Source organism: Plecotus auritus (genome assembly GCF_963455305.1).
Source record: "Plecotus auritus genome assembly, chromosome: 1".
NCBI classification, from domain to species: domain Eukaryota; kingdom Metazoa; phylum Chordata; class Mammalia; order Chiroptera; family Vespertilionidae; genus Plecotus; species Plecotus auritus.
The window spans coordinates 118,638,841-118,663,550 of record NC_137770.1 but is presented as its reverse complement, the minus strand read 5'-3'; the positions used below and the strand labels follow the sequence as shown (position 1 = coordinate 118,663,550).

At 40.1% G+C, this 24,710-nt stretch overlaps 1 protein-coding gene across 14 annotated transcripts in view; it reads left to right on the top strand.

The window, feature by feature from the left end:
- The window catches only part of NEO1 (neogenin 1), a 352,200-nt gene that overhangs the window by 107,752 nt on the left and 219,738 nt on the right, over positions 1-24,710 (top strand). For all 14 annotated transcript variants that reach the window (XM_080657714.1, XM_080657720.1, XM_080657718.1 and 11 more), the window contains one exon: positions 10,253-10,389. In XM_080657714.1, coding sequence (XP_080513840.1) covers positions 10,253-10,389 — 137 coding nt within the window. The remainder of the gene's footprint in view (positions 1-10,252; positions 10,390-24,710) is intronic.

Genomic DNA, 24,710 nt, shown 5'->3' with positions numbered 1-24,710 from the left:
GCAATTCCACACAATATCTCCAAAAAATAGAAGAGGAGGAATTAAAACTAGTATTACTCAAATATAAAACTAACCAAAGATACTACAGAAAAGAAAAACTACACAATATGTGAATATAAAAATTCTTAAAATATTAGCAAATAGAACTCAGCAATATGTAAAAAGTTATGTTATAGTGATCACGTGGGGTTTATTTCAGGGTTGCAAGGCTGGCTTAGTGTTTCAAAATCAATGAATCCACCACATTAACAAACTAAAGAAAAAACCTATATAATCAAATTAATCAATGGAGAAAAAGCATTTGACAAAATTCAGCACTCATGTTATTTTTAAAACCCTCAGAAAAATAACTTAAGAACATCTAAAAAAAAAAATCTACAGCTAACATTATGCTTAACGGTGATGAAAGGTAGTATTTCCCTCTTAAGATCAGGCACCAGTTAAAGGAGGTCACTATCATAGTACTCAAAGTTTTAGCCAGTTCAATAAGTCAAGCAAAAGAAATTGCATATAGATTAGAAAGGATGAAATAAACTGTTTCTATTTTCAGTTGGAATATTTGTCTACATAGGAAATCCCAAGAAATCCACACACACACAAAAAAAACACCTCTTAGAACTAAGACATAGTTCAACAGGTTGCAAGATAGAAGATAAATATAAAAATTAGTTGTAGTTCTATGTATTAGCATTGAACATGTGAACACTGACATTACAAATACAACATCATTTACATTCACTCACAAAAAACTGGAATAGCTTAAAATACTTTTTTTTTTAAGTGAGAAGACTCAGTCTACCTGATTTCAAGACTTATTATATAACTACAATAATCAAGACTACAGTATTGATGAATAGATAGATGCATATATCAATGAAACAGAATAGGGAATACAAATGTAGACGCATATAAAAATGCCCAGTTAAATTTTGACAGAGATGCAAAAGCAATTCAGTGGAGGAAAGTGCCTTTTCAACAAATGGTATTGGCACTATTGGACACTCATCCATAGACAAATAGTAATAATAATAAGCTATACTAATAAAAGGGTAATATGCTAATTAGACCGGATAGACTGGACTTCATTCCAGATGTCCTTCCTGACAAAGCTGGGGGTGTGGGCGGCCTGCAAACCGCCTGTGGCCCCTTGTCCAGGCCGGCCCCACCTCCAGCAGGGACCCCCACCCCGATCAGGGGTGGGGCTGGCCTGCAAACCCACGGCCTCGCCCCTGCTGGCCCCGCCCATAGTGGGGACCCCCACACCCCAATCTGGGGCCCCCTTCAGGGCAGGCCAGCCAGCCCCCACCCATGCATCAGGCCTCTATCCTATATAATAAAAAGGTAATATGCAAATTGACCCTAACACCAGAACGACTGCTGGACGAGTCACTATGAGGTGCACTGACCACCTCTTAGTCTCTTTCTCTGGCCGGCAGGCTCCGATCGCCTGATGGCCACCTGTGGCGGGGGTGGGGCCAGCGTGCGGGTGGGAACAGCCGACCTCTTGGTCCCTTCCCCCAACCATCAGGCACCCACTGATCACCCAATGGTGAATGGCAACCGGGGGTGGGTGGCAGCGGGAGGCGGGGCGGGCTGTGGGCAGGTGGAGAAGATGGCCCTGACTGTGGGCCAGGCCTAGGGACTGTACCCACGCATGAATTTCGTGCACCAGGCCTCTAGTAATCTATATAAATAAAAATGTAAATGTTTGTTTGTTCAAAATCTTAAATCTCCGAAAGTTCTTCACTGATTGCTTTGAAATTTTGACACAACGTTGCATTTGAATACGCGTGTATTTTTATATACCTTATACCTACTATTATATAGATGTCACACCTGTGACAGGTAAAAACATGCTTTTTTTGAAAAACAATGCCATCTGTTGGACGTAAAAGTAACACATGCTATACTAAATATTTTACGATTCCATTTCAATGTTTCGGATTGCATTCTTAAATTGAATTGTCATAGACTTCGATTTATTTTCATTTAGATTTAATTATTTTGTGTGACATTGCGTTGGAATTGAGCTGTGTTGTTTACCATAGCGTTCATTTCGTGAGTATCCAAATAAAGCCTCACAGAAGATCAAACCTAGGTCGTCGTACACGCAGAGCAGAAGCAGTGCGACGAGTAATTGCAAATCAAACTGAGGAAGAACGGGGATCAGCGAACGAGCAAAACAGACAAAGAATGGCTCAAATACGTGCCGAGGAAGCAGCAGAGCGACGTGCAGTCAGACTTGAGGATGCACGGTTGCGAGCGCAGCGATCGCGTTCTGCAGCTTCAGATCTGCTTTGTTCTTTTTTTTTTCAAATATATTTTATTGATATTTTACAGTGAGGAAGGGAGAGGGATAGAGAGCCAGAAACATCGATGAGAGCGAAACATCGATCAGCCGCCTCCTGCACACCTCCCACTGGGGATGTGCCCGCAACCAAGGTACATGCCCTTGACCGGAATCGAACCCGGGACCCTTCAGTCCGCAGGCTGACGCTCTATCCACTGAGCCAAACCGGTTTTGGCTGCTTAGTTCTTAACAGAATGAACATGACAGGTTGAGAGTGGCTGAAAGACGTCAATGAGAAACAGCAGATCAGCATCAAACACGACTCCGTGCTCAGCAATCACGCGATTACAATCGCCTTGCATTCCGGTACAACCCAGCTGATGATTATAGTTTGAGCCAGCATGTTCTCATCGGCACTATGACTGAAGTGTGTCCTTATTGCAAGGCTCTGAAATTTAATGGAGAAACGAAAGGAATGTGTTGCACCGTTGGAAAAATTAAACTGCCTCAACTTGGAGACCCGCCAGAGCCATTAGTATGCGTGTCCAGCTGCAAAATGATCAGTTGAGATATTCTCACATCAATTGCTGGAAATTGGGAACAGAAAGGTGCTGGTTGATCTGACCTCAGGACGAATTTCATTGCCTCATAACTTCTGCAATTTAGCGATGTCAAAAGAAGAATTGGTTGAAAAAGTATTTCCCAATATTCAAACCAATTATAAGAATCACGATTGGCTGAGTGAACGAGCTATTCTTGTGGCCAAGAACAAAGACGTCTACGAACTTAATATTATTCAGTCTAACATTCAAAGCGAGGCAGTCACATACAAGTCCGTCGACACTGTTGTGGAAGCAGATGAAGCAGTTAATTATCCAACAGAATTTTTGAATTCACTCTATCTGCCAGGATGCCACCGCACGTACTGCAATTGAAAATTGGCGTGCCAATTATCATGTTGCTAAATATCAACCAGCCAAAGCTTTGCAATGGCACGTGGCTCGCAGTAAAAAAATTAATGAGTTGCCGAAACCGGTTTGGCTCAGTGGATAGAGCGTCGGCCTGCGGACTCAAGGGTCCTGGGTTCGATTCCGGTCAAGGGCATGTACCTTGGTTGCGGGCACATCCCCAGTGGGAGGTGTGCAGGAGGCAGCTTATCGATGTTTCTCTCTCATCGATGTTTCTAGCTCTCTATCCCTCTCCCTTCCTCTCTGTAACATATCAATAAAATATATTAAAAAAAAATTAATGAGCAACGTCGTAGAAGCAACAATCTTGACAGGACCTTTCAAAGGTGAAGATGTCCTCATTCCTATGATTCCAACGGATATGCCATTTCAATTTAAGAGATTGCAATTCCCAATTCGATTGGCGTTTGCAATCACCATCATCAAAGCTCAGGGCCAGTCTTTAGAATGGTGCGGTTTAGATCTAGACACGGATTGCTTCTCACATGGACAATTATATGTTGCGTGTTCTAGAGCCGGCAAACCAGACAATCTCTATATCTGCACAGACAATGGAACAACAAAAAATATTGTATACCCACAAGCATTGTGAAATTAAACATATTAGAAACGTGCGCTTTCTCCTTTCTTTCTTTTCCATTTAACCAGACTGAGCCACAGCAACGCGTGACCGGGTACAGTTAGTAATAATAATAATAAAACTCAACCTAAGTCTCACATCTCATAAAAGATTAACTCAAAATTAATCATGGAACCAAATGTAAAATGCAAAATGAAATTTTAGAAAGGAAACATAGAAAATCAGGATCTAGGGCTAGGTAGAGTTCTTAGATTTGACACCAAAAATACAATCCATAAAGGAAAAATTGGAAATTAGATTTCATCAAAATTAAAAACTTCTGCTCTATGCAAGACCCTGTTAAGATGAAGAAAAGATAAACTACTGAGTGAGAGAAAATATTTGCCAAACCTCATCTCCAATAAAGAACTAGTATCTAAAATGTATAAAAGATCTTTCAAAATTCAACATTAAAAAATGCATATCATCTAATTACACCATGGGCAAAGGCATGAATAGATGTTTCATCGAAAAGAAAATATAGATGGTAAATAAGCACAAGGAAAATTGTTTAACATTATTAGCCATCAGGGAAATGCAAATTAAAACCAGAACAAGATATCACTACATACATATCAGAATAGCTAAGAATTTTTAAAAAGTGATAACACATGCTATGGAGAAACAGGATCACTTAGACTTTGCTGATGGGAATTTGAAATGGTACAGCCACTCTGAAAAACGGTTGGGCAGTTTCTTAAAACACTTAATATATGAAGGCCTGAGAGAGGATGGGTGCGAGATTGAGGGGATCAATTGGAGAAAAAAGGGAGAAATCTGTAATACTTTCAACAATAAAAATAAATTTTAAAAAAGAAGGGAGCTATCATCATAGACAACTATAGTTTGATGTGACTTCAGTGTGATGGACAGGGAGGAACCCACCAAGGCCCCTCCAGAGGACTTTGATGAACGTCCTCTGTCCATTGTTAAAGATGGCCCAGAAAACATTTGTTTACCAAACATTTGCTTTTCATCTCCATATAAATTGCCTTCCTCCCTTTTGGAGTTCCAAACCTGGATCTCCCCTGTTCTTTATCCTTAGCTCAAACCCCAAATTGCCCAAATACTCTTTGGTTCCCATATTCTTATGGAACCCTGTATGTACATATGCAATAAACTTGGTTGTTTTCTCCTATTAAAAAAAAGTAACACTTTATATGTGCAACTGCCATATGACCTGATACTGATACTCTTGGGTTTTTATCCCATAGAAATGAATTTACAATCACATGGAGACCTGTTCATGTATATTTTTAGTGATTTTATTCATAATAGCACCTAACTCTAAACCACTCAGATGTCCTTCATTGAATGAATGGTTAAATTAATTATGGTATCTCCATACTGTGGAATTACTGCTAAGCAATAAAAGGATTGAAACATTGATCCGTGCCACAACCTGGATGAAAATTATGCTGAGTTATAAAAGCCAGTCCCCAAAGGTTATATACTATGTGATTCTACAGAATGTCCCCCCAAAAATGTATACACACTTTAACAGCTGATAGCTCAATTTTGAAAATGAAATGTTTTTTAATAAACACTGCCTTTATAATTATTCAAAATGTATGTATACATTGTTTGGGACACCCTATCTATCTATCTATCTATCTACCTATATATGAAAGGCTAATATGTAAAGTGTCCCCGCAGGAGTTTGACCAGGAGACTGGGAGTTCTTTCGCTCGCTATGACATGCACTGACCACAAGGGGGCGGTGCAGAATGAAGGAAGGCCCTGGCTGGCTGCCAGGGAAGGGAGGCCCTGGTTGGCAGCAGGAAGGCCCTGATTGGCATCAGCCCTGATCGCCGGCCAGGCCTAGGGACCCTATCTGTGTACGAATTACGTGCACTGGGCCTCTAATATTTAAATAACATTCTACTGAAATGGAGAACAGATTAGTGGTTGCCAGGAGTTAGGGAAGAGGTGAGAGTGGAAAGGAAGTGGGTGAGGCTATAAAAGGGCAATATGAGGCAGTGGTGATGGAAGTGTCAGTATTTGGTTGACATACACTACTATCTATATCATAAAAGACCTGTAGTTGTGATGCCATAACGGTGGAATGGCCAAACAACCGGTCACCAGGAGGTGCTGGAGCACTTCTCGGGCTCTCCCCCCTACCCCCCCCCCCCCAGGGCGCGGACAGCGTTGACAGAGCATTGCGGAGTGCCAGAAGCACCAGCGGAGCTTTGTGGGGCACTGGGAGCTTCACAGGGTGCCAGCAGTGTCTGCGCAGCGTTGCGGGGCGCTGGCATTGTCTGCAGAGCGTTGCAGGGCACCAGCAGCATCCACAGAGCTTTCGAGGTGTCGCAGGGTGGGGCGCTGGCAGTGTCTGCAGAGTGTGCGAGGCATCACAGGGTGGGGCAGCAGACATGGATGGCTCTGATGGCAGTCTAGGCCTAGGGGACCCTACATGCGCACAATTTAATCATGTGCTGGGCCTGTAGTAGATTTATAAGGTGTTACCACTGGGAGAAACTGGGTAAAGGTCCATGGTATCTCTGATTATTTCTTAGAACTGCATCTGAATCTATAGTTACCTCAAAGTAAAAGGTTTAAAGAAAAAAAATGACAATAAATTTTGTGCCAGAGTATATGTATGACTTACATACTCTACCTATCCTGCTGTTTCAGAGTATCTAAGAAGTCATTTTGTGCTCTAGATCTTATTAGTTTCCATCCTTTGTAGCACTTCTATGAATTCTCTCCCCAAAATATTCCTCTCCATTGGCCCCTCTTTTGCCTCTAAAAGGCTTACCTCTCCCATTCAAATAACACACACAAAAAAACCCCTAAGTTAAACAAGCAGTTTTCCCTCCACACTTACTGCCCCAACCTTAAGAGTCTTCTTTGACACATGTTTCTTCCTCAGCTTCTCTTTCCAGTTCATTTATCTACAAGTTCTGTCATTTTACCTCCTTCCAAGCTATTGTTAAGTGTCCCTTCAATTACTGCAGTCACCTGCTAACTTTTCCTCCCACATGTACTCTGGCCTCATTCTAAATGCATCTTCCTACCAGGCCAGTCTTTTCAGTGCTTAAACTCACCACATCACTGGCAACTCCCCAGCCACTTTTTAAAATGGATTTATACCGGTTCTAGGTTAAGGACTCAATTTTTTTTTTTTTTTAATCCTCACACAAGGATATGTGCTATTTTTATGTTTCTGTTTTTTTATTTAAATTGGTTTGAGAGAGGGGTGGGTAGAGAGACGGGGAGAGAGAGAGAGAAAGAGAAGCATTCATGTGAGAGAGGAACATTGATCAGTTGCCCCTCATATGCTCCCCAATTGGGGATTGAATCCACAACCTTGGTATGTGCTCTGACCAGGAATCGAACCCACAAACTTTTTGGTATATGAGACAGTGCTCCAACCATTTGAGCCACCTGGCTGGGACAGGACTCAGATTCTTAAAATGGCTTTCAAAGCCTTGTGTGATCTGCTTCATTCTCATCTTTCTCACTTTTTTTTTCTATTACACCTGCCACACTGTTTATTTTCAGATCCCCAAATGCATTGTGATCCTTTCTGCCCCAGTTCCTTTGCAGGGGCTAGTCTTCTTTCTGAAATCTTTTCTCCCCCTGATTATGTTAGCTCCTACTCATTTTTTAGATCTCAGCTCAAGGATTACTGTAGTCAGGGAAACCTCTCTTATTCTAATTTCTTGGCAGGTTCTTTTGATACAGCACTATGTAGAATTATCATTTTTTTTCTCTCTTTCCCACTGAGTTGCTTGATAGCACTGATTGTTTGTTTGCTTACTGCTGCATCCCTAGCTGCTATTTGACACACACAGGCACACCAATAAATGTGTTAACTTAATGAATAAGTCCCTCTCCTTACTTTCATCATCCAACGTTTTTAAAAAGCAGTCATTACTTTTTGCCTTCTCTTTACCCCAGTCGTTACTGCCATAGTTTATCTCTTTTTAATTCTGAACCATTAAAATAACTTTACAATAAACTTCCTGCTTTTAGTCTTTTCCCCACTCTTGTTTCTTCACTAAATTTGATCATATTATTCATCTTCTTAAAGGCCTTCCGCTTGGCCAAAAAGTAGGTCTCCTTAGCACACCAAGCTCTCCTAAACTGACCTGGCTACTCAGGGACACGTGCACACACACACACGCACCCCCTTATGTTCAGCCACACTCAAATTGGGTCCACGGACAAGGTATAATTTTTTACATATTTTTTTCTTTTGCTGCATTTTTGAAAATTGGAGCTGTAAAGGCTTGATTGCCATTTTACTCTTAGCCATCATATAGTTTTGTGAACAAGTTAAAGATGTTCTTCCTCTCAGACTTCTTTTAAGGGGAGTAAAATCAACTCCATTAAGGAAGATTGACTTCTGCTGTACTGGCACTCAGGTATGGCAAATGTGAGGCATAACAAGTATTAGGAATATTTTTAGGATAATTATTAGAGATCAATACTGTCTTGATTTCAAAGGAACCATACCAACTAGGGTTTCAGATTATGTTCCTCTTAGCTGAGTGTTATATGTATGTATTGCTGATTTTCCATCTGTGAACATTATTTCTGTTTCTGAAGCTTAATAGTGATTTTGTCGAAGGATAAAGTACAGTATTTTAATGTTTGTAATTTTTTAAAGCTATTTTGCTCCAGTAATTCTTGCTCTATTCCATTCAATATTGTCTTGCTTCTCTGTCCTATCACATAAAGTTGGTATTTGAGGGCATAATTAAGATATTTCTAATAGGAAGGCCACCTTAATAAAGTTTAATAATGACCTTGCAGGGTACGAATGACCTTTCTTAGAGAAGGTACGAAACCTGATTGTGGTTTTCCTCTTCCTTTGTCCAGAAACTTAATCTTGTTTATCAGATTCAGGAAGACTAATTACTCAAACTCACAGTATACTGAAATTTAAGCCAGAATCACACTTTACTTAGGATGAGAAATAAATGTGGCACAGACTTGAATAGTCATTACCTCTGATTTCTTTTTCCCATCAGGAATTCTATATGAAAAGCCAAATGATCAGAACATGTCTAAGCATAGATACAGACAAAAAAAAAAAAAAAAAGTAACTGTATTAAGATTTGAGAGAAAAATTTGTCTATTTGTCTATGAAAACCAGTTTAGATGTCGAACCTCAAAATAAAAATAAAATTGTAACCTCCAAAGTCTTCAAATGAACTTAAACTGGTTCACTTTATAAAAATTAGATAATATTGATTTGTGATTTCTTTCTTGATGTTATAGGATTGTTTTGCTTTCTCTTCATTCTCTTTAAATAGACTTAAATCACATGGTAGAGTTGGGTTGGTAATGATCAGCATTCTTGTGGATAATGGCATAATGGTGGCTGATCATGCCCAGGCACCACACCCAGGAAGCTGCTCTTTGGCCGCTGCCTTTCTCTCTCCCTTTCCTTCCTTTCCCTTCCCTTCCTCTTTCCTTCCTTTCCTATCAGAGCCACCATAGGAAACTTTCAGTAGGCTCTGAGATCCCCCCTGACTTACTGTTTCTGATCTGACATTTGCCTTCTGTAATAGTTATCTCAATGGCCATAGCTGGGGTGGAGTAACTCTCAGGTTGATTCCAGACTTCAAAATTACATTATTTGTGCTCTAGCCGGTTTGGCTCAGTGGATAGAGCATTGCCTGTTGACTAAAGGATTGCGGGTTCAATTCCTGTCAAGGGCACCTCAGTTGTAGGCTCAATCCCCACCCTGGTTGGGGCTTGGGTTGGAGGCAACCAATCGATGTGTCTCTCTCATATTGATGTTTCTCTCTCTGTGTCTCCCCTCTTCCTTCCACTATCAAAATCAATGGGAAAATACCATTGGGTGAGGATTAACAATAACAAAAATTACATAATTTGTAAAATAATAAAAACTGGGCAAGAGTAAGGAGGCAGGGATGTACTGTGGGTAGTGGAATCTGTCACAAAAGTGGTATCCCTTTGGGAATAATTAGAAGTGTCAGAGATAATTCATTATCACATTCTGATTTGCATTCATGATATTTATGCATGAAAATATGAGGAAAGCAAGTTGTACTAAATTAAATTCTGATAATTTTACGTAGTCTCTGTCCATCTAAAGCAGGGATGGGGAACGTCCGGCCCGTAGGCCATATAAGGTTCACAAAATCATTTGGTCTGGCCCTGCCAAGACATTAGAGGTGAGTTAATTGAATGTTTGACCAAATTTAGCAGCTAATTTTTAAGTTGATAAATTTGTATGGCCTTTGAATGATGTTATAAATATCCAGATGAACCTTGATAAAAAAAAGTTATATCTAAAGCCATATAAATAATAATACTGCTTAAGTGTTTTCTCCGTTTTATGTGAAGAATTTCTCATATTCCTAGTTTTTAAATGTATCAAATTTTTTTATGCAGCTCTGAAAGATTGGTATTGCTGGCAGGTGGTAGCCTGGAGATCAGTGATGTCATGGAGGATGATGCTGGGACTTATTTTTGTGTAGCTGATAATGGAAATGAAACAGTTGAAGCTCAAGCAGAGCTTACAGTACAAGGTATGTCATTATTTCTTGTATAAATAAAAATCCTTTGTACCTTATGGGTTTGCCAATTTTTTAACATTAATGTGGGAACGGCAACACAACAAAATAGTTAAAAGTCTGAACTTTAAACCAGACTGCTTGAGTTCAGATTCTGGATCTTATATTCCCTAGTTGTATAACTATAGGAAATTTACTCAATTTCTGTGAGCCTCATTTTCCTCATCTGTAAAATGGAGATAATAAGAGTACTTGGGTTCTTTTGAGGATTGAAAGACTTAGTGTTTGTAAAACTTCAAGAATAGTGACTAGAATATGGTAAGAGCTTGAAGTTACTAGAATTATGCATGGGAGTAGTGTGGGTATCTGGATAGTTAAATTTACTTTTCTTGTCTCATAATGCTTTCTCACAAAAAACTTCTCTCCTAAGCACTGGTATTCCCTCCTTTCAGATGAATAGATCAGCTAGGACAGACAATGCATGTGACTCTCAATATAACATGGTCATCTGTTTGATGATTTCTTTCTTTCTGCTCAACCAACATTGAGCATTACATTATCTCCCTTTATAGGTTCTCTGATTTAGAAGTCAGATAAATTGAACCTGGCGTGTACACATAATCTTTTCTTTATCCCATCCTTCCTCCATATGGAAATGGACCCTCAGAAGAATGCTTGCTATCTCTCCTATGATTGTCTGCACCCTCATTCATCTTTGTTCTAAATAAAAATCTTTAAGACCTTCATTTCTTTCAGGGAAATCCAACAGTGCTTGGATATGTAGAAGTATATATTGGCTCATGATATTCATCTTCAACTTGTCCCAAATTATATTGTATTTGATAAACCACTTCCTGATCTATGTTTTGGGGTTGTTTCATATTTTATATAGAAATGTTTCTTTTGGTACATTTGAGGGCTTTAGAGTGGGAAGTAGAGTAGCCACATTTCTACTCTATTTGTTACCAGAGGACTCAAATGTGTTTTTGGTAAGAATTAGAGAGCAGACTTTTTGGGGGTTCTGTGCTGGGGAAGGCAATAGCATGTTTATATTCTCTGTTGCTATTTGTGGGTGGATTCATAATCTCTGAAAATCGAAAGAGCAGGCCTTGGAGTTCCCATACCTATTACCTCAGTAAGCTCAACCATTATTCTTGACTAGATGGAAGATTGGCTATGACCAGCTGTAAAATGACTAGTTTATTTCTTTACCTATATGTGGATGGGGTTGGACAGATAAAATATTAGTGAACTCTATCTTATTTGGTCTCTGTACCTCCATTAGTGGATATTTGCTCTTTTTGTTTTTTCCAATAATGAGATTCTTGGCCTAACACTGTCTTCCATTTTTCTACCCGTGCCTCAGTTTCCTTCAGTGTAAAATACCTTGTTATTGGACTCAAATGAGAGGCATAGTGTCTGCCCTAAACATCAATTGCATTTGTCCATGCGATTATTTTCTACTGTTTTATTTATTTTTTATGTATATTTTTATTGACTTCAGAGAGGAAGGGAGAGGGAGAGAGCTTTAGAAACATCAATGAGAGAAAATCATTGATCGGCTGTCTCCTGCATGCCCCCTACTAGGGATCATGCTCACGACCTGGGCATGTGCCTTTGACCAGAATCAAACTCAGGACCCTTCAGTCTGCAGGCCAACGCTCTATCCACTGAGCCAAACCAGTTGGGCTACTGTTTGATTTTTATACTAGAGGCCAAGCACATGAAATCGTGTGGGAAGGGTCCCTAGGGCCTAGCCTTCTGTGATCAGGGCCATCTTCTGCCTGTTTGCCAGTCCCCAGGCCAAATGCCGCCTCTGCCACCGGGCTGTCAGGCCATTGGGATCACCAGCTCATTCCCGGCTGCTCAGGGGCTCAGGCCTGCGGGAAAGCAGGCGCCGGCGACTTCACCTCCATGCATGTGCACTGGGCTGGCTGCTGATGGAACACGCTGCCTGCTCGGGGCCGCTCACACGGTGCCGCTGCTGCTGCTGCTGGGGCTTGAGGTTCTGATGGAAGCTGCGGGGTGCGCCCGCGACCTACCCGCCCCAGTGTGAGTGGCTCCAAGTGGGCAGTGCGTTGCATCAGCGGCCAGTCTAGCGCACGCGCATGGAGGTGAAGTCGCTGGTGCCTGCTTTCCTGCAGGCCTGAGCTCCCAAGCAGCCAGGGATGAGCTGGTGATCCTAAAGGCCTGACAGCCAGCCCGGTCCTCCCGCCACCCACCCTGGTTCCCCCGTTCACCATCGCTGATCCATCAGAGCCTGAGGGCCGGGGGCAGGGACCAAGAGGTCAGCTGTTCAGCCCGCTTGCCAGTCCCCAGTCCCGCCCCACCCCACTCGCAGGCCGGGGGTGGGGGGGGAAGAGTGGTGGGGGAGGGACTGAGAGGTGCTCAATGCACCTCATGGTGACCAGTTGTTTGGTCGTCACATTCGTCATGGACACTGGCTTTTTATATATAGATAGTCTGTGTAATTTAATTGAAACTCTGCCTATTAACTGAATTAACTGCATTTTAAAAAAAATAATTTTATTGATTTCAGAGAGGAAGGCAAAGGGAGAGAGAGATAGAAACATCAATGATGAGAGAGGATCATTGATCAGCTGCCTTCTGCATGCCCCCTACTGGAGATCGAGCCCACAACCCGGGCATGTGCCCTTGACTGGAATCGAACCCAGGACCCTTCAGTCCGTAGGCGGATGTTCTATCCACTGAACCAAACCAGCTAGGACTTAACTGCATTTTTTAGTTCTGAGATAACACATACATCTTACAGTTTGTATCCAGTTTCATCTTATTTTCTGTGCCTAGAGAAAGTGCCCTTAAGTGGACACATTATAGGAAACTGAGAAAAGAATAAGAGCGAGGAAGCCAAGCGTATTTAAAAATTAAAACAAACCTTTCCTAATCAAAAGCCAAGCGTATTTAAAAATTAAAACAAACCTTTCCTAATCAAAACAGTATGGTGCTGGCCCAAATATAGACAATGAAAAAGAATAAAATACAGCTGTTACAGGTAATTATGGAACTTTCAAATATTATCAAAATGGCAATCGAGTTCATAGGGTTAAAGGGTATTGGTGTACAATATACTTTCAAGTGAAAGAAAATAATATTGGATCTCTACTTCAAAGCAAAGTTCTAAATGTGCAAAAGTGAAGAATAAAAATGTGGGATGGTGTTATTACCTTTGATGGGAAAGACTATCTTAGGAAAAACAGAAAATAGCATTCAAGCAAAAACTAACAAATTTCAACAACATACATATTTTTGTTGCTATTGTTTTGTTAATCCTCAGGAGAGGATATTTTTCCCATTGCTTTTTTCAGAGAGAGTGGAAAAGGGGGAGGGAGGGGAAAGAGAGAGAGAGAGAGAGAGAGAGAGAGAGAGAGAGAGAGAGAGAACATTGATGCAAGAGACACATCGATTGATTGCCTCCTGCATGCAACTCAACCAGAGGTGGGGAGCGAACCCACAACCCAGGAACATGTCCTTTACCAGGAATTGAACCTGCGACCCTTTTGTGTGCAGGCCAACACTCTACCTACTGAGAACACCAGCAAAGGGCAACATATATATTTTATTTTTTTAAGTTATATAGACATAATCTTGTAAGTATAGGTGAAATGCAAGTGATAGACTGGTTGAAAATATTTGTAACACATAACTGCAAAAGCATTACCTCCTTCATTCTAGAATCTAGATATTGTATTCCTTAGTGAAATTTAAGGTTGAATTCATTTTTTTGATATCCTTGTTATAGGGAGCAACCAAAGTCCATCAGTTCTCTCTCTTCCACCCCAACCTCACTTGTGGAGGATATCTAAGGTTGTAGGTTGTTAGGCTCTTTCATTCCTTGCCTGCTATTGAAATAGAATTTTAGTTGCTAATTTCTCTTTGCTAACACAGTTTTAGATCTGCTTGAGGCTAAAGGTTGTATATGTGTGTTTTGAAAGTGCCATCATAGTCTTGTATCCTTAATAGAGGACAGGGGAATTGTGGTGCTTAAATATACTTAGAGCCGTAACCGGTTTGGCTCAGTGGATAGAGCATCGGCCTGCGGTCAAGGGGCATGTACCTTGGTTGCAGGCACATCCCCAGTGGGGCGGGGGTGTGTGTGTGGGAGGCAGCTGATAGATGTTTCTCTCTCATCGATGTTTCTAACTCACTATCCCTCTCCCTTCCTCTCTGTAAAAAATCAATAAAACGTATTTAAAAAAAAGACACTTAGAGGTAAAAAATCTTGGTGAGCAAAAACTATAGGGGATTTTTTAAAATTTCACCCAAATGTTTACACAGAGTGCTTTGTAAGTCCAAGGTTGATGAAAAGTTAGAAAAAATAAATGTGTTTTCAAAAGTGTGAAGCTAAAGATGTTTAGAATAGCCATGAAAGAATTAGGAAGTACTAGTACTTATCATTACCCTTTAAACTAGATGGCCCAAGGTAATTTTTTTATGATAAGATATTCTATTAAATATTAGCTTTTAATTCATCTGCTTACCTCAAATTTCTGAACTGAATTGGGAGTGGTTGAAATTGAGCAAAAGTGTTACACCTTTGATGAAAGTAGTTTCCAGGCTGGTTTCCAGTTCCTGTCAAACTAGTCCCCGTTGTTTACTTCTTCATCTCAAATGAACTCCAGAAAGTTTAGAGTAGTAAGAGGGAAATGTGTGTTTATGGCTGAGTGGGGTATGATGTGTGGGGGTGGTAGCTGTAGCCTGGGACTAAGGACTGCAAGAGATAGCAGTAACAACCTAGATTGGAAGAAGGATAAGTTCTTATTTCTCACTGGTGTTGCCTTGAGACTTTCTTTTCCTGCCCCTTCACAGAAATGACCCAGCAGTGGCCCAGGCATGCACAATGTTCATTTCAAAGGTCTGCCAGGGCTCTGATGGCATTAATGTGAACTGGCCTGGCCTAACTGCCCTTACAGGATCACTTTTCTACCTTTTCCCCACCCCCTCTAAACTCCTGGAAGACTCTTTGTGCCCAGTGCTGTTTCTCCCTTAGAGTTTAAATGTGAAATCTTGATCAGAGGCATTGCCTGTAGAAGGCCCAGAAAATTGGAGTACACACTAGTAGTTCTGAGATCCCTGGGGCTCTTTGCTCTGAGGCTCATCCTATTTTGCTCTTAAATTAACCAGGTTAGATACAGTTAGAGCCTGGTGAACATACATATTACCAGAGAGAGTGGCTGCTACCCCAGAAGAATATTATTTTACAGCCAAAGTAGTCACCTGAATAGTACAATTACTTTCAAAGAAAGACAACTAAGTTAATAACATATACCATGTGATGGAGATTTATTAGAAAGGATTATTTAAAATTAAGCATAATAAGTATATTTAAGGTGATAAGAAAGATATTAGCAATATAATACAAGAACAAGAAAACATAAAAGTGTAGAACCAGGTAGAAGTATTAGGTATGAAAAATGTAGTAAAAATAAAAAAGTAAATATTGTAAAAATAAATGTATGATAGTCAAAGGTATACATGATGAGCAAATTAATGAGTTTGGAAAATGACATTGAGAAACTCAGAATGCAGCATTAAATGACAAAGAGAGAGAACACAGAGATTAAAAACCAAGAGGTATGAAGGTTAGGTGCAGAAGGGATTCTATCTATATAAATAAGAATCGTAGAGGAGAGAATAAAAAAGGGAGAAGGAAATGATTGAAGAAGTAATTAAGATAAATTTCTCAAAATTAAAAACTAGTGAAAAACCTTAGACTGAAAATGCTTGAAGACTGTTGAATGGGTCTAATGGTGGGTTTCTCTTTCCCCACCATTAGACCCATTCATGTGACGTAATATCAAAGACAAAACTTTTCTAAAAAGTTCCAGTGACAAAGAGCAGATCACTTACAAATGAATAAGAATTAGATTGCACCTAGGGCTTATTTTGACAAATCTGACTTCAAGGGGACAACTGAGTAATGTTTTTAAAGTGTTAAAGGACATTAAATCCACATAGAATTTACCTCCGCCCCACTGGGGATGTGCCTGCAACCAAGGTACATGCCCCTTGACCGCAGGCCGATGCTCTATCCACTGAGCCAAACCGGTTACGGCTCTAAGTATATTTAACCAAATTGTGAGGCATAATACAAATTCTTATCATATAAGACGTCAGAAGGTTTCCTACACAAAGATGCACACTGGAAACCCTTTTGGAATTAATAATCAAGTAAGAAGAGATACATTTAGGAAATGCTGCAAGAGATTTGAGAGTTTTAAAACAAAGCCCCCAAATCTTTGACAGTCCTCATTAGTGGTGAGCCTTGCATCCCTTGTCCTTGAATCTGAGTGGGCTTGGAGCTACTTGAATAAATAGTCATGTGACTTCTGTAGCTTGTAAAAAGTCATGCATATTCCTCCTGGTTTTCTTGGAATTACTGCTCTCCAGATAGACACTTCCTCTTGGGATCTCCCTCTCAGAACTCAGCCGCTATCCTGTGGGAAGCCCCAGCCATAGGAAAGGCTGCATTGTAGGTACTCTGGTAGACAGCTCCAGCTGAATCCAACTATGAGGTCATCTAACCAAGGGGCCAGGCATGTGAATGAGGAAGTCTCCAATTGATTTCAGCCCCCATCTTTCTGAGTCACCCTCAGACTTTCAAGTCTTAGATGTGGTGGGTCAGAGATAAACCATCCTGCTGTACCATGTCCTAATTCCTGACCCACTGAATCTGTGAACATAACAAAATGGTGAACATAACAAAATGGTGGTGGTTTTATGCCACTGAGTTTTGTGGTTGTTCGTTGTGCAGAAGTAGTAACTTGGGAAAGTTAATTATTATTGTTTAAAACAAAATGCTAGAACCAAAGGAAAAAAAAACAATGATAACCCAGAACTGAAATTTTTGACAGTACCAAGTAGTGGGGATAGACGGGAGTATGTGTGTTGTGAATGGAATTAGAGATACTAATATCTATATACCTATCGATAAAAACATTAAGATATAAAATATGAGTTTGGAACTTAAGGGCAATCACCCCAGAACAAAGTAGAACATACATACAACTTTTAAACAGCAGAAGAAAGTTTTATTCAACTGAAAGCACAAAAGGAGGAAAAAATTATTGTATGTGTAAAACTAAGTATGAATAAGATGAAGAAACACTCCCAATATAATGGTAATTAAAATAATATAAATGGATTAATTTTATCAAAAGGAACACAGCAAATTGGATTATGAAAACTCTCCCAATATGTTGTTTGCAAAGATTCACATAAAACTGAATGAGACAGAAAGATTTAAAATAAAAGGTTGGGAAAGATACACTAGGCAAAACAAAAGAAAGTTGAAGTAGCTATCTAAAAGGCACAAGTAGCAGAAGGAACATACCTACTCATAAGAGGAATTATAATCAAGAAAGTATAACAACATATAGTCAACATGGATAGATATGTTCCTAACAATGCCGTCTAAAATATATCAAACAAAAAAGCTAAATAACTGCTGAGAGAAATCAACAAATCAACAATTTTACTACACTCCTCTCAGGAAATGATAGAAGGAAGAGATAGAAAAATTTAGGTTTATCACAATTACCTCTACCATTTAACATAATTCTTCCAGTATTATAAGAAAACTAGAGGCCCGGTGCACGAAATTCGTGCATGGAGGCGGGGGGGGGGGGGTCCCTCAGCCCCGCCTGCACCCTCTGCAATTCAGGACCCCTACACCTTTTTTTTTTTTTCAATATATTTTATTGATATTTTACAGAGAGGAAGGGAGAGGGATAGAGAGCTAGAAACATCGATGAGAGAGAAACATTGATCAGCTGCCTCCTACACACCTCCCACTGGGGATGTGCCCGCAACCAAGGTACATGCCCTTGACCGGAATCGAACCCGGGACCCTTCATTCCACAGGCAGACACTCTATCCACTGAGCCAAACCGATTTCGGCCTACACCTTTTTCTTATCTAGCTAACCTCTTCACATTTAAAAAAATTAACTGAAATATCACCTACTCTAGGAAATCCTCTTTGAACAAATGTCTTTACAATCTGTATTAAGTATTTTCATAGTATATCATTCTTTTTCTTTAACAGCTACTTAGAGTGGATGCAAGGTGGTTTTCATTCTTGCATCTGAATTTTTTCTTCTTGCTCTTGTAATATCAAAGCTTATTCAATTTACATTTGCCCTTCAAGGGCTTATAATTGGTTCAGTTTCTAGTTGGCTCCCTGCTTTTTTTTTAAGCAATAAATTTGAGTTGTGATAGTAAGCCTCACTTGTAATCAAGCCTGTGGGTCTCCCTATCTGAATATTTCTATAATACCTATCACTTTAGCATACCAGAGATTGTGTTCATTTATAGAAAATAACAATAAATATCACCTGATTATTTGATCTTCTAGTAATATTTTATAGCAAGATGTATTATTCTAGTAATTTAACTATTACAAAACTGAGGTGTACAGAAATAAATTACATTGAACAATAAAGAATGACTCAAATATCAAAACATAGTACACTTAGGGCCTCCCTTGTCCTGTGCCTCAGATATCATGGCATAGTAAACAGTTCACATGAAACTCAGCTTCCTTTAAAATAGGAAGGGATGCCATACTCATGAAGCAGCTACTTCCACACATATTTTTTTTATTTAATTCACAGCACATACTCTTTGTACTAATTATTGGAAAATCACCCTAGCAATTGCTTCTGTTCCTCTCTGTATTGTTGCCTTACATTCTGATGTTATTACTGTGCTTTTTTTTTTTTAATATATTTTATTGATTTTTTACAGAGAGGAAGGGAGAGGGATAGAGAGCTAGAAACATCGATGAGAGAGAAACATCGATCAGCTGCCTCCTGCACTCCTCCTACTGGGGATGTGCCTGCAACCCAAGGTACGTGCCCTTGACCGGAATCGAACCTGGGACCCTTCAGTCCGCAGGCCGACGCTCTATCCACTGAGCCAAACCGGTTTCGGCATCACTGCGCTTTTATCATCCACTTGCTCTAATAAGATTGTGAATTTTTTAAGGGCAGAGATCATGAGCTTGTCTTTCTCTGTCATGGTGCCTAGATAAATACTCAAATGCCATCCAGTCCTAATGACTGTGATGAGAGAGGCCCACCGTTGCTGAGAGCTCTGATTTATATTTAAGGGGCCTCACTTGTTTTGCGCCTTTACAGAGGGGTGAGTAGGGGCTGAGGGAATTTGAGGAAACCCAGACAGAATTCTCCTTCTAAAAGATTTTACTAAGCTGGCGCCCGGGACACCGGGCATTTGTCCAATTAAAATCTGGACACACAGCAATAACAAAGGCACTGGTCTCCTACTACTAATGCGTGGGGATCAAACCCCAGCCTGCAGGAACTCACCCCGCAGTCAGGACCAGGCCGCTGGGTAGACCTGGGCTGGTGCTCCTAACTCTGGGGAGAGGGAGACTTCCCGTGGCTGCAGGCTAGAGGCCCCGGACTCCGCGCCACGCGCCCGAACAGGTCCCTAGTGCATGTTGGTCAGAGGAGCAGCTTCTTCGCCTGGGATTGTGGGGCAGGTTGGCCAGGCTCGGCCTGGCCTGTTCGCCCTGTGATTGTGGGGCGGCTCGGCCTGGGCTCACTGCTTTCCACCAGCTGCAGCTTGCCAGTCTCCTATGGGCTGGGGGAGCCGTCCAGTTGAGCCCACAGCATGTGGCAGTGGCTGTGAAGGTTGCCACGGCAACCCAGCACTGACTTCCAGTTGGTCAGCCTTTGATCGTGATAGGTCGTTACAAGTTACAACCCTGGGATTTTATTATTAGGATAAAAAGGAATAATAGTTTTGAAATTGGAAGAAGAGAGGGAATAGGGGGATAAATGGTAATGGAAGGAGACTGACTTGGGGTGGTGAATATACAATACAGTATACAGATGATGTGTTATGGAATTGTGCACCAGAAACCTGTATAATTTTGTTAACCAGTGTCACCCCAATAACTTCAATAAAAAGGGGAAAATAAATAAAAAATAAATGGGAAGAAGAGATAAAATTGTTCTATCAACAGATAATTTGATTGTCTACCTGATCACCAAACTAGTGTTACATAATAAAAAACAGCTTTCCATACAGGATATATTTATCAAAATCAGAAGTATTTTTCTACACCAGTAATAATCAATAGAAAATAATTTTGAAAATAGATAAATTCACAATAGGAAAAAAACTATAAAATATCTAGAAATATAACTTACTAAGAAACTATGGGGAAATTATAAAACTCTAGTAGAAGACATAGGAGATAATTTGAATAAATGGTGAGATAGATATTACATACTCTTGGATGGGTTGATATAATATTTAAAATGTCATCCACAAATTAATGTATAAATTTGGCATATATGAATCAAGATTTTAAATAGATTCTTTGAGGAACTTGAAAATTTCTCCCTAAAGTGCATATGGAAGAATAAAGGTCCAGGAACAGCTGAGTTAGCTATGGGAAATAAAAAGAGTGGAGGGCTTACTCTATCAAATATTCAAACATATTAAAAATTCACAATGATTGTATAAAAAAACCTTGTATTGTTACAAGAACTGAGAAATAGACTAATGGAAGGAATGAGGAACAGGCTAATTGTTTAGTAAAAAATTTGGGGGAATGTGGTTTCCTTAATGGAGAGAAAAAATAGCATTTCTGTGTAATAATAACCATGCAAATTACCTACATTTGGTTCAGTAGTGACTGAGATCTGAAGGGTAAAACTATAAAGTTCATAGAAGAAAACGTAAGAGAATAACTTTGTCCCTTAGGGGCAGGAAAATATTATGTTAAAAATTTAGATAATAGAAATCATGAGATGAAACACTGATGGCTCTGATCATGTCAAGTAAAGGGTATTTTCATGGAGGCTCAGTGATGCAGGGAAAATGAGGAGCAAGGGAAAGGTTAAATGTTTGGGTAAATCTGAGTGAATACTGACTGTAAAATAATAATGTTATGTGGGATTTAAAATATAATGAAAATGTACCATAGATGTATAAGTCAGGTGGAGTTAGTCCTCTAAGGTTCCTAAAATGTGAGATTAATATTAGGCAGGGATGTGTTCTGTAATCTCTGGGAGGTCTTGAAAGAATAATAGGAGAATCTATAACTAACAAGATAACAGAGGAAAGAAATAAAGTAAAAAATACTTAAAAAGAAAGGAAAGAAAATATTGAGATGGTAGATTTAAACCCAAATATATCAGTAATTATAAATGTACTAACTACACTGATGAAAGACAGTGATTGTCAGATTGAAAAGAAATTGAAACCCAAGTATGTATTGCTTGTATGAAAGACACCTTAAATATAAGGATACAGAAAATTTGGAAATTAAAAGGATGGAAAAAGATAAACCATGTCAAATCTAACTGGAAAAAATCCGACAAAGGCAAGATGAGATAAAGTAGGGCATTTCATGTGAATGAGAGATTGTCTACCAGAAAAGTAAAACCATTCTAAATATGTATGTACCTCATAATGTAATCTCAAAATATGAAAATAAAAAACTGATAGAACTATAGGAGAGGTAGATAAGACAAACCTACAATCATGGTGATAGATTTAACACACTTCACTGACAGATAGGATATGTATACCAAAACAAACAAAACCACAGACATTTACAATACAGTAAGAACTAAACAATGCAAATTTATAAACTTGACCTAATTGACAACTATAGGTTGCTACACCAAACAAATGAGAGAATTTATCTTTTTTATAAATACTTACGAAAGTTACTAAAAATATATACTGACCATGGAACAAATCTTAACAAATTTCAGAGAATTAAAATTCTGTAGGTTTGGTTACCATGGAATTAAGGTTGGAATTAAATTTTTTAAAGAGTATTTTTAAAGAAAAGGAAACTTAGAAACCTACTGTTTGAAAATTCAGTGAATCACTTTGAAATGATCCATGAGTCAGAAAAGAAATGATGATGAAAATGAAAAAGTATTTTGAACTAATAGAGATATGACCTATCAAAACTGATGGAATGCTTAGAGGAAATTTATAGCATATATTAGAAGAGAAGGCTGAAAAACCAGTGATTTAAATATTCATCTCAAAAAACTAAAAAAAAAAAAAAAAAAAAAGTAGCAAATTTAACCCAAAGAAATAGAAGAAGGATAATAATGACAAGAACAAAAATTAATAAAATAGGAAAAAAATTTTTTTTTTTTTTTTAATCCTCACCCCAGGATATGCCTACTGATTTTAGAGAGAGAGGCGGGAGGAAGAGAAAGAGAGAGAGATCCATGTGAGAGAGAACAACAATTGGTTGCCTTCTGTACACAACGTGATCAAACCCACAACCCGGGGTATGTGCCCTGACCAGGAATTGAACCCACAATCTTTTGGTATATAGGACGATGCTCCAACCAACTGAACCACACCAGCCAAGGCCAAAAGTTGGTTCTTTGTAAAAAATAACAATAATGATAAACCTCTGACAAGAGTGATATATGTCACTTGACTAAGTTTTATTTAGCTCAAAGAGTCAGCAAACTATAGCTTGTAGATCAAATCTGCTCAACTGCTTGTTTTTGTATAGCCTGTGAGCTAAAAATAATTTATACAGTTTTAAATGGTTGAAAGATATCAGAATAATAATGTTTAGTGATATTTGAAAATTTTATGAAATTCAGATTTTATTGTCCATAAACTTTCATTGGCATACAATCCCACTCATCACTTATGTACTGACTATGGCTGCCCTCATGTTGTAAAAGAGGAGTTGAATAGTTGTGACAGAGACTAACCAAGCATGTCAAAGCTGCAAGTTTATTTAAACGAGGCATGCGGCCCATTGGCTGCGAGTTTTACATGCTTGGACATGGCCCACAAAGCCTAAAATATTTATTGTCTGAGTCTCTTCAGAAAAAGTTTCAACCCCTGATATTTACTCTAGAAAGAACTAGTATAGATCAATAATGTAAACAAAGATAGATAAATCAGTAGAAAATTCTCAAGGCTTGAACACCTGTCTCACAGATCTCCAGGTGGCTACTACACACTTGGAAAAAAGTGGTTGTTATTTTTAAGTTTTTAGAGAAATGCAAATAAAAGCCACAATAGATACCACTATACTCTACCAGAGTGGCTAAAATTAAAGAGACTAACAATACAGGGTTGGTTAGGAGGAGGAACACTGGGGACTCTAATATACTGCTGTTAGCACTCTGTCCTATCTAGTAAAAGAGTAATATGCAAATTAACCGTCACTCTGTGACAAAATGGCGGTGCCCATAGCAGACGCTGGCGGCATCTCCCTGGCAACGTGAGCCCAGTGTCTGCTCCTTGGCCGCTGGTCAGAGGACTGGGCGCGGGACGCTGAGCTCAGCGTCCGTGCCCTGGCTGCGTGGAGGGAGAGGAGGGCCCAGAAAAATGGATCTTTCCAGTTCCTGATGCTGACGGAGCCCTATGGGTGCTGGGGTCCTCCGCCTGCAGCCCCCAGTCACAGCCTGGCAGCCCCAGTCACAGACTGGAAGCCCCCTGCCCGCAGTGCGGACACAGCCAGCATGGCGCCATGGCGGGGTGGTGTCTGGTGGGCATGCTACAGACATCAAATCACTGCCGCCGTGGCCCCCCCCCTCCCCTGCACTCGCAACTAGTATGGTCCAAGGGGGCAACTCCTGAGGTGCGGCTCCCAAGGCAGCTGATGCGCACCACGCCGAGTGGAGAAGCCGGACCTGAGAGCCCAAGCCCCTGAGTACCCGAGCTGCCTGGTGTCGTGGGCTTGGGCCCTGAGGAGGCCCAGGACAAGTATCTTCCCAGAGGCTGCGCAGAAGGAGGGGAGGAGCCTCTGGCTAGAGGCCGGGATGAGGGATGCTGGCGTCATTGCAGGCCGGGCTGAGGGACACCCCCCCCCCCTGCACCCTCCGTGCACAAATTTCGTGCACCGGGCCTCTAGTCTATAATAATAAAAGCATAATATGCTAATTAGACCAGACCTTCCAGATGAAGCCAGGGCTGCGAGGGAAGCCTGGGTCCTGGGTGCCAGAGGGAAGCTGGTGCCAGCAGCTGGAAGAAGGAAGTCCTACTCTTGCATGAATTTTGTGCATCGGGCCTCTAGTATGGATATAATCACTTTAAATACTGTTTGGCAGAATCTACTGGAACTGCATGCTTCATATCTTATGACACAATGGTTGTGTTTCTAGGTGTATACTTATTAGAAATGTGCACAATGATTGTCTCACCAGCTTTATTCACAATAAATCAAAACTGGAAACAATTTATCAACAGTAGAATGAATAGTGTTCTAATCATACTGTGGCATTTCATCAGCAATGAAAATTGACAGACCACTTCTACATTCCAACAACATGGACACATCTCACAAGC